The following is a 15,526-nucleotide window of genomic DNA, read 5'->3' on the forward strand; positions in this document are numbered from 1 at the left end:
AGAACAACAACACCAGGGAAGTGTGGAGGGGCGTGAGGACCATCACTGGCTACAGCAGCCAGGTGACTGGGGGGTCCAAGGACAGAGAACTTAATAACTTTAACAGACTCCAGGTTGGGCCTCTGAACCCCCCGCTGCTCCCCGTCACACCCCCCACTTGACTCGGCCCCCCCCCACCTCACAAATCCTTACAGCGGATCAGGTGAGCAAGGAGCTCCATCACACTTGAATATATGGTTTCTAGGCTGTACATGCATTTGAATATCTAGTTTTTAAGCTTTGTGTTTCTTCTGTGACTGACCCTGAAATTCCCTGTGTTGACAAACAGTTTCACCATTCACTCCGTAGCAATGGTGGCGTCAATTACGATAGGCTCCACATTCCTGTGGGCCAACATTGTTGTCTGTGTCCTTCTCTTCTTGCAAGAGGAAGACCATTTTGACTATTTTGGTTCATTCAGCAGTTTTTATAATAGAGCTGCACTATTAAAATGGAATGGATGCCATCTCTATAAGACCAGTTTCCTCCAAAGGTTGTCAAATTACAGGTATTAGTGTAGTCAATATTGCTTTCTGGCAATGACACCACTATCACCACCATGTGGTGCTGGATTTTCAAGTGATTTCTGGGGGTGTAATGCTAGATTGGCAAAGTATAAAAGAGATGTGAACTTGATTAATTTCAGTTAATTTGAGAAAACCATCTGTTTAGAGGTGTTTCACCATTTCCTACCAAACAGGAAGGGTGTGGCATGATTTTTGTTTGTGAGCCAGTATGACTCAGGATGCTGGAATGTCTAACATCACATTTCTATGTAAAAAGATGCCAATAAACACACGTGGTTTTTGAAGTGGTGTGTTGTTAAGCGCAGAAACTATGTACGACATAGTCACAGTCAACGTTGGGTGTCTGTCTTGAGTTATGGTTGTTACAGTATGTTTGTTGCCACGACCTCTTTGCTGCTCAAAAACGGTTGGAGGAGGAGCTAAAGGATCTATTAAACTCCTCCTGCCTTTCGTTCTGCATAATAAATTTTTTTTGTGACACTGATACTTCCTTATACTTCTGGGTGTGGCATTCGTCTTTAGGATTCAGGACCAGAGGATTCAGCGTTTGTGCACTGAAGAGGTAACATAAGTGTAAGTACATCAACGCTACTCTAATACAATATAATCATAAACATACTTCCACATTAAACATACATTATGTAGACTACAGGGCTAGGAGAAACCTGGGGTTTCCTGTAGCAGAACGTTTGCGTCTCAATTCTCCATGAGAGCATTTTATTCTAAACAACAAAGACGACTAGACCTCATCACAATCCCTCAGGACATCACACATTCCACAGCTGTTTTTATACGTGCACTAAAACGCTATAAAAACCTTAAGCGATACACTGCACACTTAATAGTAACACTGTAGTAAAGAGGCGAAAGGCAGGAAGCAGCGATATACAGTACCGCTCCGGCAATCACTGCGACACAAACATACCACTGCTATCACCCCAAACCATAAATATGCCACATGCAGCTCCCACGCAACCCCGAGTGACATCAGCTACATTAGGATGACTGGAACCTGATGTCCACAATTCAACACAACTCCCGGCTTGCTTTTTTTCAAATCCTGGCTAAACGCTGTTAAACTGTTAAATTAAAGGTTTAAAGAGTTAAAATGAAAGATAGTTCAATTCAATATGTGGCTTTTTTAATTTGTTAAAGTTCACCTTTACAGAAAATACCCGGATTTGGCATTTTATATTTATATTAGGCTAAATGGCTTATAACTTACTACAGTTGTTATCCACAAACTATCTGCTGTAATGATTATACTGTAAAAGCCTATTAAAGTATTTGTTCACCCTTTAGCTGCTGCTTTTGGACATGGATGACTTTGTTTGTAACAAATTAACCCAATGGGGCTTCAGCGACTTGATAGAAAGATTTAAAGGTAAAGTATTTTTTGGGTAAAGATGAACAATGTTAAATATTAAACCAGTTATGCTGTTTAAATTAAGACTTTCAACACAAATAGCAGTAAAGACAAGATTTTGGAATTCTAAACGGTGTAAACACGTAAACACGTGCAGTATGTTCTAATTGCAGATGAACTCATCGACAAGGAAACTCTTTTGTTTCTTGAAGATCAAGATATTGATAACTTGATTTCAAAAGTAGGACGAAAGGCAAAATTCAGGAGGAGTCTTAAGTTGTTAAAGGTAAAGTTACTGTGAATAGTTTGATTACATTCAATACATGTTGAATGTATTTTAACTGTTTCTTCTGTTAAGAATAACAGAAAAAACAACTTATTTTATTTCTAGGAGGAACTAAAAACAACTAATCTGGAAGCAGAGGATGTTTCTGATGTAAGTTAAATGTATAATGCAAAACTGTATAATTTAATTAAAGGATCTGCATTGTAAATAAGGTGCCTTTGCTAAACTCAGTTCAACCAACGCACTGCCCAGGCCTGGGTTATTTTTTATTTTTTTATAATTTTGTAGAGGCACCATTCGAAAGCAATGTTGGATTTTCATTTATTTCTTTTTTTGGTTTTAAGTTATTTAAATTACCATTATGTGCTTTTTCTTCATTAACAAAAGTGACATTTTTTCATGTGTGTATTTGCAGTTTGTTTTTTTCTGGTAAAGCTTCACTTCGTGTTGTTACTATAAACCTGCATTTTCTGTAAAAGGCTGGAAGACTTATTCAGCACATTCAAGGAGAATGTCATGCCATCTTTGAGCAACCTCAGATGGGAATGTATGTTTTTATTCTGTATTCATTTATTATTTGATTCTGTACTCATTTATTACATTATTCTGTAGTGTCAACAGGAGCATCAGGAAGCAGCAGATTCTGCTCAGGTACGGGTGATGTTGAATCTATAAGTAGTATGTGTGAGTGAGCATCCATGTTCTTACAGTATAATTGAGTCAAGTCTCTTTTGACAACATTACATTTAAGCTAGATTGTTAGAAGTGGGTTTTCTTATCATTACCTGTTTTCTACTTTTCAAGTTTTAATGGATGGTGTAATGTTGACTTCTTAATGAATATGAGTGTGTAGATCTCAATAAAAAAGTATTGAAAACCAGTTCAGCTAACGATGTGCAGAGTGGGCATGGGTCTTATTGATGTTTGATGTGACCAAATGCTTTTGGTGGTTTTATGATCAGGCTGGACCATCCACCCGAGCCTTGAGAGAAAATTCAGGTGAGTTAGCATTTATATGTTTATTGTCTAAACTTATAAGAGCCAAATTACTTTATTCAGATGTAAAATCGGACTTCTTCGAGCCAGATGTTTACATACATTACTCTTTTTATTAACTTATTTTTGTTCCAAAGTGTTCAAACAGCACTTGCATATAAAGAACCTTGAGCCAGCTTTAAACTGCACCTAAGAAGGAACAGGAATTGTGGAGGTCCACAGTCCTGATAGCTTGAATCTTTATGTTTTCATGATTACACACAAGTGTGCCTCATAATAACTAAAATGTTGTCCAGTAACTTAATACAAACTTTAAAGCCAGATTCCCAAATTTCACAGCATTGTAATTTGTATTTTATAAATTTGTAATTTGTAATTTTGGCATTGTAGTGTATTTATTTAAAGTAATACAAAATTCCGTCTTTCTGCTTTTTCATAAAAGAGAGCAGACTCTTGGATTTTCATGGTGAATTGCCGTCACCCCCTAAGAGGCGAAAACCTGCATTTGCAGGATCGTACTCAGGTATGTATGTGGTCTTTCAGCATTTAAGAATTTTTTTCTCATATACAGTAGGCACCTCATTATTTAACAAAGATCAATTGGCTACTGTAGGTTTGTGCTTCCAACTATTTCTTTAACTTTACTCTGACAGAGGAAATCATACTGTCTAAAGTGAAAACCACCATGAGACATATCTATGAGAAGCTACATTTGGATGAAAACACAAAACTCAATGCTTTCGTAAAGTAAGTGTTACAATTTTCAGGTTCCTTGTTGTTTGGTATCGGTACTGCCAGACTTTAGACAAGCTTGGAAATAAAATGTCACCAAAGCACATCCACAGCTCATCATACAACCATCATGTATTGCTTAGGTTTTTATCATTTCAGCAAGTGAAACAGCTGCATTTGACTGCAGTTACTATTCATGTCAATCCAATTGGCATTTGACATTTATTCTTCGCATGCAAGAAAATTAGCTTAGCTTATGTGCTAGGAAAAATAACCGGAAGCAGCGCTGTAAATCACTGTCTTACACTGCCTCACAAGTCTATTTCATGTATTTGTCATGCATTTGCAAAATGTTCCCGTTTGAGATTAGCTTTAATACTGTTGTCACCTGTGTGTGAATGAGCGTGTCAGATGAACAGACCAAACTGACCAAAGTCATACATAGGTGACAAGTAGACAAGCAAAGCTGTGAAGCCCTTACTGTATATTCAATCCTAGAGTCAAATAAAACTCAACCAGTTCATGCATTTTCACATAGGAAGAAGCAACATTGATCCAATACTCTGATGTACACGCTTACGGAAAGCAGCGTTGTATAAGAACATACGCACGTAAAGCTTTCACGCGCTATCAAGATACTTTTGCTTGAAAATAAAAACATAATTTGCCTTCAACCTCACAAAAATTTTGTAATTTATATTTCCAGGAATAAAATCTGTGATTTGGAGAACAACAAAAGAGAGTTAGTTGGTGTCTTTGGTAAAACTGGCGCTGGAAAGAGCTCTCTGATAAACACCATCATTGGAGAGTATAACCTTCTGCCCTCTGGAGGTATCAAAGCATGTACCTCCGTCATGATTAAAGTGGAGACCAACATGGACAAACTCAAGTATGAGGCAGAGATAGAATTCATTCCAAAAGAGGTAAATCGACATGAAAATAATTATCTTTAATAGCAAGCTATTTTACAGTACATTAAATTTGAGGACAATTTACTTTGTGTTTGATTTTAGGATTGGAAAGATGAGATATGGTCCTTAAACAATATTCTTGAGAATAACGAGGACAAAGAAGAAAATGAAAAAAATGAAGATTATCGTAACATTGTTCAAAAGCTGTCAGCTGTGTATGGTGAGGAATGGAGCACCATATCTCCTGAAAACCTCATGGAAGCCAAATATTTCAAGGAAACCCCAGAATTTCTCCGTAACGCAAAAAAAAGGTTGGCATGTGAATCTGTAAGTAAAATCATTCATAAATGTATTATGTACTGGAAATGAATATGATTGAGACAACCTAAATACTGTACAGCTTAGTTATATTAAAAGCTTTCCTGTTTGTTGCAATATTGTATTCTAAATGTAAAATTAAAATGTTTTAATTGAATTAATTCATGCAGGCAGAAGAGCTGTCTACAAAATTGAGTAAATACACGATAAGTGAGTCCAGTGAGGGAGCAGTAAAGAGGTGGTACTGGCCCCTGGTGAAGTGTGTGACTGTCAGGGTGCCTAATAATCCTCTGCTCCAGCACGTCACACTTGTGGACCTTCCTGGAAATGGGGACGATAACAAGAGCAGAGACAAGATGTGGAAAGAGGCAATTCATTTATTTTTGCTGCTTTATGTTTATTATACTATAATTTATCTACATATGGTTTTCAGTTTAGTCGTACTCATAATTAATTTGCTGTTATGCCCATTCAGCTTGTTGGAAGTTGCTCCACTGTGTGGATTGTGACTGAAATTAATCGAGCAGCATCAGAATCAGAAGCCTGGGAGATCCTGAAAAGTGCCTGTAGCCTCATAGGAAACGGAGGCCAGTGTCAGCAGATTCACTTCATCTGCACCAAGACTGATCATTGTGATAACTGGAATCAGCTGTAAGTGGTTTGAGATTTCAAAAAATGCAAGCTCTAAATGAATGCCTGTAACAAAGTACTGTAATGAAATGTGCCTAAAAATGCAAAACACATTTTTACATGTTTAACATAACAGCTGGTGGACGTAGTATTTCTTTTCACTATTTGTATTATAATAATTATAATAATAAAACAAATGTTCTTTTACAGTTTGAGAGATGCAGTCCGTGGTGACATATTTAAAAGAAACATGAAAACCAAGGATGAAGTACAGAAAAAATTCAACACACTAAACAATGTTAAGGTAGTTTATCTAGATTTAAAGCAGCTACAACATTCGGGAAACATGTTTACTTGAAAACCTGTCCCTTTTGTTGCAGAAACATTTCAGTGATGGCTGTTTCAAAGTGTTCACAGTGAGCGCCAAACTATTCCTGAAAGGAAAACGTGGTCAAGCTACTGTTCTACAGCCTGATGAAACTGGTCAGTAACAGATAGAAAGGAAAGGTTTAGCTGAAGTAGTCTATAATTTGTAGTTTGTGTTGGTATCCAACCTGTAACATTTAAACAAACATCTTTGAATGTCATGTACTGTAGTTACAAATATATTACACACTGCCTTTTTTACAGAAATACCCAAACTTCACGAATTTCTGCAAAACCTCAACGACTGTCACTCAGAAACATTAAACTATGTTTCTGGAGCTTATGGGATTCTGTCGTTGATGCAAGGAGCCCGCAGCAGAGACACTGTAGGTTCAAGCACTGACTTACTATAAGCTGTAACTTAAGTGTTACAATTATATATTGGTATTATAGAAACTTCCACACATAGATAATAGAAATGCTAGAACTGATATGGGCTGAAATCATTCAAAAGTCAAATTGACTTTTTTTTACACAATTTTTGTTGCTTTGGGATGACAGCACAACTGCTTGAGAGTAAAGCTTCACTGTTTTTCAGGCTGACGGCAAAACAGAGGTGTGCCCACAACTTGAAGAAACGTTACAGAATGAACTTCATAAAATCAGAAAAACCATGGGAGACACTTATGAGGCTTTTAAGGACCGTTTGACTGATGGAGTTAAAAATTCAGAAAGTTCATGTGAAGAAACCTTGCGCAAGATCTTATATCCAGTATGCATTTAAACAATAGTTACATTTACACAAGTGATTATTATTTTAATGAATGTCTCACAGTTTCCTGTTTTCTTATTTTCTTCTAAAGAGACAAAAAGACAGTGGTTTCCATTACAGAACATTAAAGTGTGTAGTGGAAAACAGTGGAGTTCACAAAACGACAAAAGGAAAACTCATAAACCTCAATGCAGATTTAAGCTCAAAGCTGACTGGCAGCATTGATGAGATGTTCAGGAACACCTTCCCGTAAGTTTACAACATTACCTAATAACTTAATTAACTTACAACCTTCATAACTATTATTTATCCCACTATTGCTACCATGACTCTTTATTGTAATTATTTTTGCATTTCTATTGTCAGCAGCTTAGAGGGGTACCTTTTTTGTAGCAGAACAACTATCCCATGGAATAGATTCATGAATGAGTTAGTTAATAACTAACATAATGCAACAAATGCAGTATTACACCAAAGTCATTTTCAAAGTATTGCATCATAATCTTTCAGAAATGAAGGAAAACCCTTCAATGGAGTCATCAGTGCGTTTTCCCTGGACACAGAGAAGCTGATTGAAAAGTACAAAGCTGTTGAACTGCAACTGGTATTTCTAGGTTTCGAGGTAAAGTGCTACTGTATAAAAATCTATAGAAAATAATATCTATAGTAGTAGTTCCAGTGTGTGTGTGTGTGTGTGTGTGTGTATACCAGTTCAGAAACTGCCAGAGGAAAATTATTACCTGTTTACAGTATGTGATGCTTTTTATTTTAGTATAAATATATAATTACATACAGTAGTAAGTTTATCTCTCTTGAAGGAAGAAAAAATTAAGACAAGACTGATCAAAATCATCCGTGATCGGAAGAAAACAATTTACAGCAGCCTGACCGAGATGATCAAAGACACTATGGACTATGGATACAAAAGTACAGTACTATACAATAACCTGACATATGTAACCTATCAGTGTAAAAGCTATTACAGTACATTTGTCATAAATATTTAGTAAATAAAAATGTAACCATTTAAACCATTTGCTCTACTGTAGAAGCAGCAGAAGTCAGCGGACAGGACGCACTAAAGAACATGAAGGAAACACTGGAGAAGCATGTACAGGATTCAAAGACCATCATATTTGAACTGGCTAAAAGTGTTATGTTACAGAACCTGCAGAAGTTAGAGGTTGGTCTCACACACACACACTGACACACACACAGACACACACACACACACACACGCGCACACACACGCGCACACACACGCACACGCACACACACACACACACACACACACACACACACACACACACACACACACACACACACACACACACACACACAAACCTTTGCTGATGAAGCTATATGCATTTTTTGTAACATATTGATGATTATAAATTAGGAGGAAATCTTAGAGACACTGGAGCAAACCCTGAATGAATCAATTGAGCTGTCACTCAAGACAAGTGATCACTTTATCCCAGGTAAAAGGTCAATTTTTATTAGCATAATTGAAATGAGAAAGTTTTAAAAGTTATTCAGGCAGGTATTTGAAAAATTTAGACTTTTTTTGTTTGTTTTAGATTTCTCAACAGAATTTGACCGGGTGAAGCAATTCTACAGAGAACTGACAAGCAGCCAAAATGAAGAAATGTAACTAACTGGGTAAAACAGGCTAAAACATAAACTTTAATATGTTCTTTAAACTTCAAAGACACTTCACATAGTGACCATTCCCTCTCTGGTCAACAGCTGAAGAATGAACATCATATACTCCATGTCTCTGCAGCCACTTCTCTGGATTCTGTCTCTTACACTTTAACAAAGATAATTATCTCTGTTTTCATACTGTACATGTATTAATTATAAGTTAAATTCTTATTATAATGCCTTCAAAATATTATAATTCTTCAAAATGATGTTGACTTCTTTTCAGTCATTCATTATCCTGGTACCCATATAAATTCTAACCAGGCATTTGTTATAGTACATAAAACCTATGAATTTTTCCTCTCAGCTACTTTTGTATGTGTCTGATAGTTTCATATGGATGGTTTTTTTATATACTGTAGTATGGTTTTGGTATAAGGGAATTTATTGTTTTGCTTTTAAATCATTATGACATTTTTATAACTAGCATATTTGTTTTTCATCTTAATTACTGATATCTTTTACTTTTACTACTTTTGCAAGTTTTTGGTCTTGGTTGATTCAAAAGCATTATCTAATAATCTGACTGGTAAACTAATGTAAAGCCATGATTTAATTACCTACTATAAACTTCTAATAGTACATTTAACAATAGTAAATCTATTGTATGGAGCCTCTAGTTAAGCCTTATTGTTTTGTGAAACAATTATTCAGAACCCAACATTGCATTTGATCTTGTTATCTTGTTTTTTGTGATTCAACTGTTTATCTTCTTTTAGTGAGTATTGTTTTATTACTATAAAAAATGTTGTACTATGTTGTGTGTGTATGAATACATGGATTTGGTGTGTATGCTACCAGTGTCTTGTGTTTTAGTTCAGGTTGGTCCGAGTACTGTTATCGACTGTCTGTGTAGATTGATGGCACTCAGCTCTTGTAGCAGCCACAATTCCACATTCTACATTTGGACAAAGGTTTTGTTAACTCTTTTATCAAAGCATTGCGTTCTTGTGAGACACTCTGCTTTAACCATCCCCCAGGACAAGGAGCACTAAGGCCCTTCCTCCTACAAGGAGGAACTGCTGCTTAAAACAACATCAACGACCAGGGATATGCTCTTAGACTCTCACAACCTAAATTTTACCAGAATCCTCCTCTTCGTTATCAGTAACCAAACTCAAGGACTGTCTCAATAACTCTTACTAAGGCACTTTTCTCAGGCTCTCTACCAGCACAGGGAGATAATGGTCGTAAACCTGGAATGTGGACCAATTAAAAGAAAGAGACACAAAGACACAAAGTTGTGATACAGATGCAGGGTTTCAAGCCATCCTTCTACCACCGTGTGTTCTTCAGTAAGACAATCTGCACTACCTCCCTGAGTCATGTGGCAGCTCACTGCTTCCCCAAAGGGGTGGGTCGAATATCAGAGAACACATTTCCCCACTGTGGGACTAATAAGGGAATTTCCTTTCCTGTGCGGTAGCTCTAGTTTTAGCTGCACTTGTATAGACAGATTAGCTCCGCGCCTGCAACATCCCCAGCATACAATATGAAACATGGCCAGTCAATATACATGTACATTCTGTCAATTAAATAGTAAAAAAGATGCTATTTTGTCGTCTTACAATTGTAAACTTTGACTCCAGAAGAGGCTGTGCCTCAACAGCCGCGAATCTCACTGTGGTCACTGTTGGGCATCTGTTTAGAGTTATGTAGATTGTTTCGCAACCTTGGCTGCTCAGGAACAGTTGGAGGATGGGCTAAAGGCCTTATTTAAACTCCCCTTTGTGACAATGACGTGAAAACTGACACTTCCTGACCATATCCTGTAGTATCTATAGTGTTTAGGCTTGTGGGTGTGGCATTCATCTTTACTTTCGTTTTTTGAGTGATGACTGTAACTTTCACACGCTTGTATCACGCTGCTCATTACTTCGCTTTTCCTACTTAATGAACATCTACTCTTTGTCTGAAGTCTTTTTGAAGATATCACACTGTACTTACAGTATGTACCCTATTGTTCTTACTTGTTATTGTGTCAAATTAATACAGTATACAGTATAGTGCATGTCCCAGTTCATTTATCTACTGTAAACGTTCAAATTTAGTTTTCAGACCTGTTTTGCATTTATTTTGCTGAACCTCCTCGTTGTTGGACTGAAAATAAATTTTTGAGTGTAGTTTCTATTTATTTTGGTACATCTCTGCAGCGAATTCTCTCTCAACTGCTTTAAACAAGTGCAGTAGTGCACATGCACCACATAGTAGATATCAACACAACCGCTTACTCAGTTGCTTTGCTGAATACAATTCCAACATAAACTCAGTTGGATTTAACACTTAAAGTGGGACTGAGAAGTCCTGAGTTTAATCCCACAACTTATTTTCATTTTATATATTACTGTATATATATTATTATATATTCATCAGTCATTAGAGATGAACCTTCTGCTACTGTCACAGAGGGTAAAAACAGAGGTTAATTCAGTTTGTTTAAAAAAAATAAAAGTAAATTGACATCATAGAAATAAAACAATAACAATAATAATAACAATAACAGAATAATGCTTTCCACACCCTACATACTGTACTGCCTAATATTTGACTTTATGAGAGGTAATAGGCCAAGAACATTTTTACCAATGTGAGCCAATAAAAATACAATAGTCAGCTTTGAAGTACACGATAACAAGAGGCGGCTGTGAAATTTGTGGAATTTCAGTCACATTCTACTGCTTTTTACTGTATATTGTAATATGAGGTGTAAATTATTAATATTTCAATAGACTATACCCAACACCTAAAATCTGTAATAATTGAAACGACAAAGAAGTACAGATATACTTTAATTTGGCGCTTCTACATGACATGAAGTTGTCAGGGACTCGAAGCAGGCAGACGGCGAACCCACATGCACAGCACGGAGGCGAGAGTATAATCAACAAAAGGTTTATTATCCAAAGGCACGGTCAGACGGTCCAGGTCATACACGAAAAGGCTCGGCGAAAGTACAGACAGGGAACAGGCAAAAACTCACGGTAAGTAGGTAATCCAGGGTCGGGCAGGATACACGATACAGACAGGAACACGACACGAGAAACACGAACACTCAGGGAACTCAACTCATGAAACACGAACACTCAGGGAACTCGAATACGACAATCTGGCAGGGAACTAAGGACACAGGTGGTGGTTAAATACACAGTGACTTGATGACTAACAGAGTGCAGGTGTGGGTAATGAGCAGGGACAGCTGTGACAAGACAAGAAACCGGAAGTAAAGCTAGAACACAAAACAGAGACCGGGAGACTACCAAAATAAAACAGGAAACGGAAACTGGAACCAAAATAAGACAAGCAGGACATGACGTGAAAACAGGGAACAACTAGAAACAAAGACACGGATCATGACAGTACCCCCCCCCCTATGGCGCCTTCCACGGCGCCTACGGAAGCCTCCCCCCCCAAACCAGGGCGGGCGGAGGGTGGTCCCAGGCGGAGGGACCGAATCCCTACCCCTCAAGGTACATGAGCAGGGTGGGTGGAGGGAGGACCGGAGGAGGGCCAAAACAAGAGTCCACACGAAAACCTCAAAGTCCATAAACAGGAAAATAAAAAAAAAGTCCAGGGATTCCGTCACGGAGGGTGACGGCGTGGCGAGATCCTGCTCAGCAGCCGCTGAGCCAGGATGGCACTCTTAGTGTCCTTGAGCTGGGACGATGTCCCCGGGGACCACCCCGCATGGCAGCGTCCACCAGGCGAACGCTGATCCAGGCGGTTGAGGAGTCGAGGCGGACGGCGCCGCAGGAGGCAGCGCCATCCCAGCAGCAGGATGCGCCGAGGGCGAGGCCACCAGTCCGGCAGCAAAGGCAGAGACGAGGCAGGAACCAGCGGCGTCCTCCTTGGACCACCGCGACGAGAGGCAGGAACCGAAGCAGATGCGGCCGGAGCCGGACCGCCAGGGACCGATGCAGATGCGACCGGAGCCGGACCGCCAGGAACCGATGCAGATGCGGCCGGAGCCGGGACGGGAGCGACCCCCTCCTGGAGGTCGGCAGGAGCTACGGCGGGAGCGACCCCCTCCTGGAGGTCGGCAGGAACTACGACGGGAGCGACCCCCTCCTGGGGGTCTGCCGGGACTGCGGCGGGCGCGACCCCCTCCTGGGGGTCCGCCGGGACTGCGGCGGGCGCGACCCCCCTCCTGGGGGTCCGCCGGGACTGCGGCGGGCGCGACCCCCTCCTGGGGGTCCGCCGGGACTGCGGCTGGCGCGACCCCCTCCTGGGGGTCCGCCGGGACTGCGGCTGGCGCGACCCCCTCCTGGAGGTGCGCCGGGACTGCGGCTGGCGCGACCCCCTCCTGGAGGTGCGCCGGAACTGCGGCTGGCGCAACCTCCTCCTGGAGGTGCGCAGGAACTGCGGCTGGCGCAACCTCCTCCTGGAGGTGCGCAGGAACTGCGGCTGGCGCAACCTCCTCCTGGAGGTGCGCAGGAACTGCGGCTGGCGCAACCTCCTCCTGGAGGTGCGCAGGAACTGCGGCTGGCGCAACCTCCTCCTGGAGGTGCGCAGGAACTGCGGCTGGCGCAACCTCCTCCTGGAGGTGCGCAGGAACTGCGGCTGGCGCAACCTCCTCCTGGAGGTGCGCAGGAACTGCGGCTGGCGCAACCTCCTCCTGGAGGTGCGCAGGAACTGCGGCTGGCGCAACCTCCTCCTGGAGGTGCGCAGGAACTGCGGCTGGCGCAACCTCCTCCTGGAGGTGCGCAGGAACTGCGGCTGGCGCAACCTCCTCCTGGAGGTGCGCAGGAACTGCGGCTGGCGCGACCTCCTCCTGGAGGTGCGCAGGAACTGCGGCTGGCGCGACCTCCTCCTGGAGGTGCGCAGGAACTGCGGCTGGCGCGACCTCCTCCTGGAGGTGCGCAGGAACTGCGGCTGGCGCGACCTCCTCCTGGAGGTGCGCAGGAACTGCGGCTGGCGCAACCTCCTCCTGGAGATGCGCAGGAACTGCGACTGGCGCGACCTCCTCCTGGAGGTGCGCAGGAACTGCGACTGGCGCGACCTCCTCCTGGAGGTGCGCAGGAACTGCGACTGGCGCGACCTCCTCCTGGAGGTGCGCAGGAACTGCGACTGGCGCGACCTCCTCCTGGAGGTGCGCAGGAACTGCGACTGGCGCGACCTCCTCCTGGAGGTGCGCAGGAACTGCGACTGGCGCGACCTCCTCCTGGAGGTGCGCAGGAACTGCGACTAGCGCGACCTCCTCCTGGAGGTGCGCAGGAACTGCGGCTGGCGCGACCTCCTCCTGGAGGTGCGCAGGAACTGCGACTGGCGCGACCTCCTCCTGGGGGCCGGCGGGCGCTACGGCTCCACGGGTGACGGGGACTGGAACGACCGCTACAGGGCCGACAGGAACGGGGACTGGAACGACCGCTACAGGGCCGACAGGAACGGGGACTGGAACGACCGCTACAGGGCCGACAGGAACGGGGACTGGAACGACCGCTACAGGGTCGACAGGAACGGGGACTGGAACGACCGCTACAGGGCCGACAGGAACGGGGTCAGAGACAGGGGTGACCTCCACTTGGCCTACGGGAACGCCCTCTACTTGGCCTACGGGAACGCCCTCTACTTGGCCTACGGGAACGCCCTCTACTTGGCCTACGGGAACGCCCTCTACTTGGCCTACGGGAACGCCCTCAACTTGGTCGACAGGGACAGGAGCTGGAACGACCTCAACTTGGTCGACAGGGACAGGAACTGGAACGACCTCAACTTGGTCGACAGGGACAGGAACTGGAACGACCTCAACATGGCCGACAGGAACTGGAACGACCTCAACATGGCCGACAGGAACTGGAACGACCTCAACATGGCCGACAGGAACTGGAACGACCTCAACATGGCCGACAGGAACTGGAACGACCTCAACATGGCCGACAGGAACTGGAACGGCCTCTGCTTGGCCGACAGGAACTAGAACGGCGTCCTCCTCTGAGGAGCCGACAGGAACTGGAACGACCTCAACATGGCCGACAGGAACTGGAACGACCGCAACATGGCCGACAGGAACTGGAACGACCTCAACATGGCCGACAGGAACTGGAACGGCCTCTGCTTGGCCGACAGGAACTAGAACGGCGTCCTCCTCTGAGGAGCCGACAGGAACTGGAACTAGAACGGCCTCAATATGGCCGACGGGAACAGGAACGGCGTCCTCCTCTGAGGAGCCGACAGGAACTAGAACGGCGTCCTCCTCTGAGGAGCCGACAGGAACTAGAACGGCCGCAACATGGCCGACAGGGACTGGAATGGCCGCAACATGGCCGACAGGGACTGGAACGGCGTCAACTCCGGAGCTGGCATGACAACTTACGGCTGCCGAGCTCGACGGGGAAGACGACGGGCCTGATTGGGTGGGGTTAACAATCGTCAGACGGGCGGTGCCCTCTGACGGGGACAAGGACGGAACTGGGGTCTGGGCAACACACGACTGATCCGGGGTCTGGGCGACACACGGCTGATCTGGGGTCTGGACTAGGTTCGACTGGGCTGGGGCCTGGAGACGACAGGGCTGCACCGGGGCATGAGTAACACACGGCTGAACTGGGGTCTGGGCAGCGCGCGGCTGATCTGGAGACTGAGCAGCGCGCGGCTGATCTGGAGACTGAGCAGCGCGCGGCTGATCTGGAGACTGAGCAGCGCGCGGCTGAACTGGAGACTGAGCAGCGCGCGGCTGAACTGGAGACTGAGCAGCGCGCGGCTGAACTGGAGACTGAGCAGCGCGCGGCTGAACTGGAAACTGAGCAGCGCGCGGCTGAACTGGAAACTGAGCAGCGCGCGGCTGAACTGGAAACTGAGCAGCGCGCGGCTGACTTGGAGGCTGAGCAGCGCGCGGCTGACTTGGAGGCTGAGCAGCGCGCGGCTGACTTGGAGGCTGAG

At 43.7% G+C, this 15,526-nt stretch overlaps 1 protein-coding gene across 2 annotated transcripts; it reads left to right on the forward strand.

Annotated features, from left to right (window-relative positions):
- The first annotated feature begins 988 nt into the window (after window positions 1–988).
- Window positions 989–9,447, forward strand: LOC114860777 (nuclear GTPase SLIP-GC-like). Of its 2 annotated transcripts, XM_029159638.3 has the most exons (23): window positions 989–1,139; window positions 1,869–1,950; window positions 2,106–2,218; window positions 2,324–2,368; window positions 2,831–2,869; window positions 3,181–3,217; window positions 3,657–3,737; window positions 3,868–3,961; window positions 4,653–4,869; window positions 4,960–5,184; window positions 5,346–5,543; window positions 5,651–5,826; window positions 6,016–6,109; window positions 6,186–6,288; window positions 6,436–6,557; window positions 6,770–6,943; window positions 7,035–7,192; window positions 7,454–7,565; window positions 7,762–7,870; window positions 7,993–8,126; window positions 8,343–8,424; window positions 8,524–8,605; window positions 8,693–9,447. In XM_029159638.3, exons 2-22 carry the CDS (start codon window positions 1,884–1,886, stop codon window positions 8,595–8,597), a joined length of 2,454 nt encoding a protein of 817 aa, XP_029015471.1. In that variant the 5' UTR covers window positions 989–1,139; window positions 1,869–1,883; the 3' UTR covers window positions 8,598–8,605; window positions 8,693–9,447. The 2 variants fall into 2 exon arrangements, with proteins under 2 accessions (XP_029015471.1, XP_029015470.1); XM_029159637.3 differs by having other exon boundaries at window positions 8,524–9,447.
- The last annotated feature ends 6,079 nt before the right edge of the window (window positions 9,448–15,526 follow it).

Source organism: Betta splendens, chromosome 8, assembly GCF_900634795.4.
Source record: "Betta splendens chromosome 8, fBetSpl5.4, whole genome shotgun sequence".
NCBI lineage: Eukaryota > Metazoa > Chordata > Actinopteri > Anabantiformes > Osphronemidae > Betta > Betta splendens.

Excerpts from the sequence above, each read along its gene's own strand:
- LOC114860777 (XM_029159637.3), top strand. The coding sequence starts at position 1,884 with ATGGATGACTTTGTTTGTAACAAATTAACCCAATGGGGCTTCAGCGAC. Across the intron at positions 2,219-2,323 it reads GGAGTCTTAAGTTGTTAAAG|GAGGAACTAAAAACAACTAA; the intron begins GTAAAGTTACTG and ends TTTTATTTCTAG. Across the intron at positions 8,127-8,342 it reads AGAACCTGCAGAAGTTAGAG|GAGGAAATCTTAGAGACACT; the intron begins GTTGGTCTCACA and ends ATTATAAATTAG.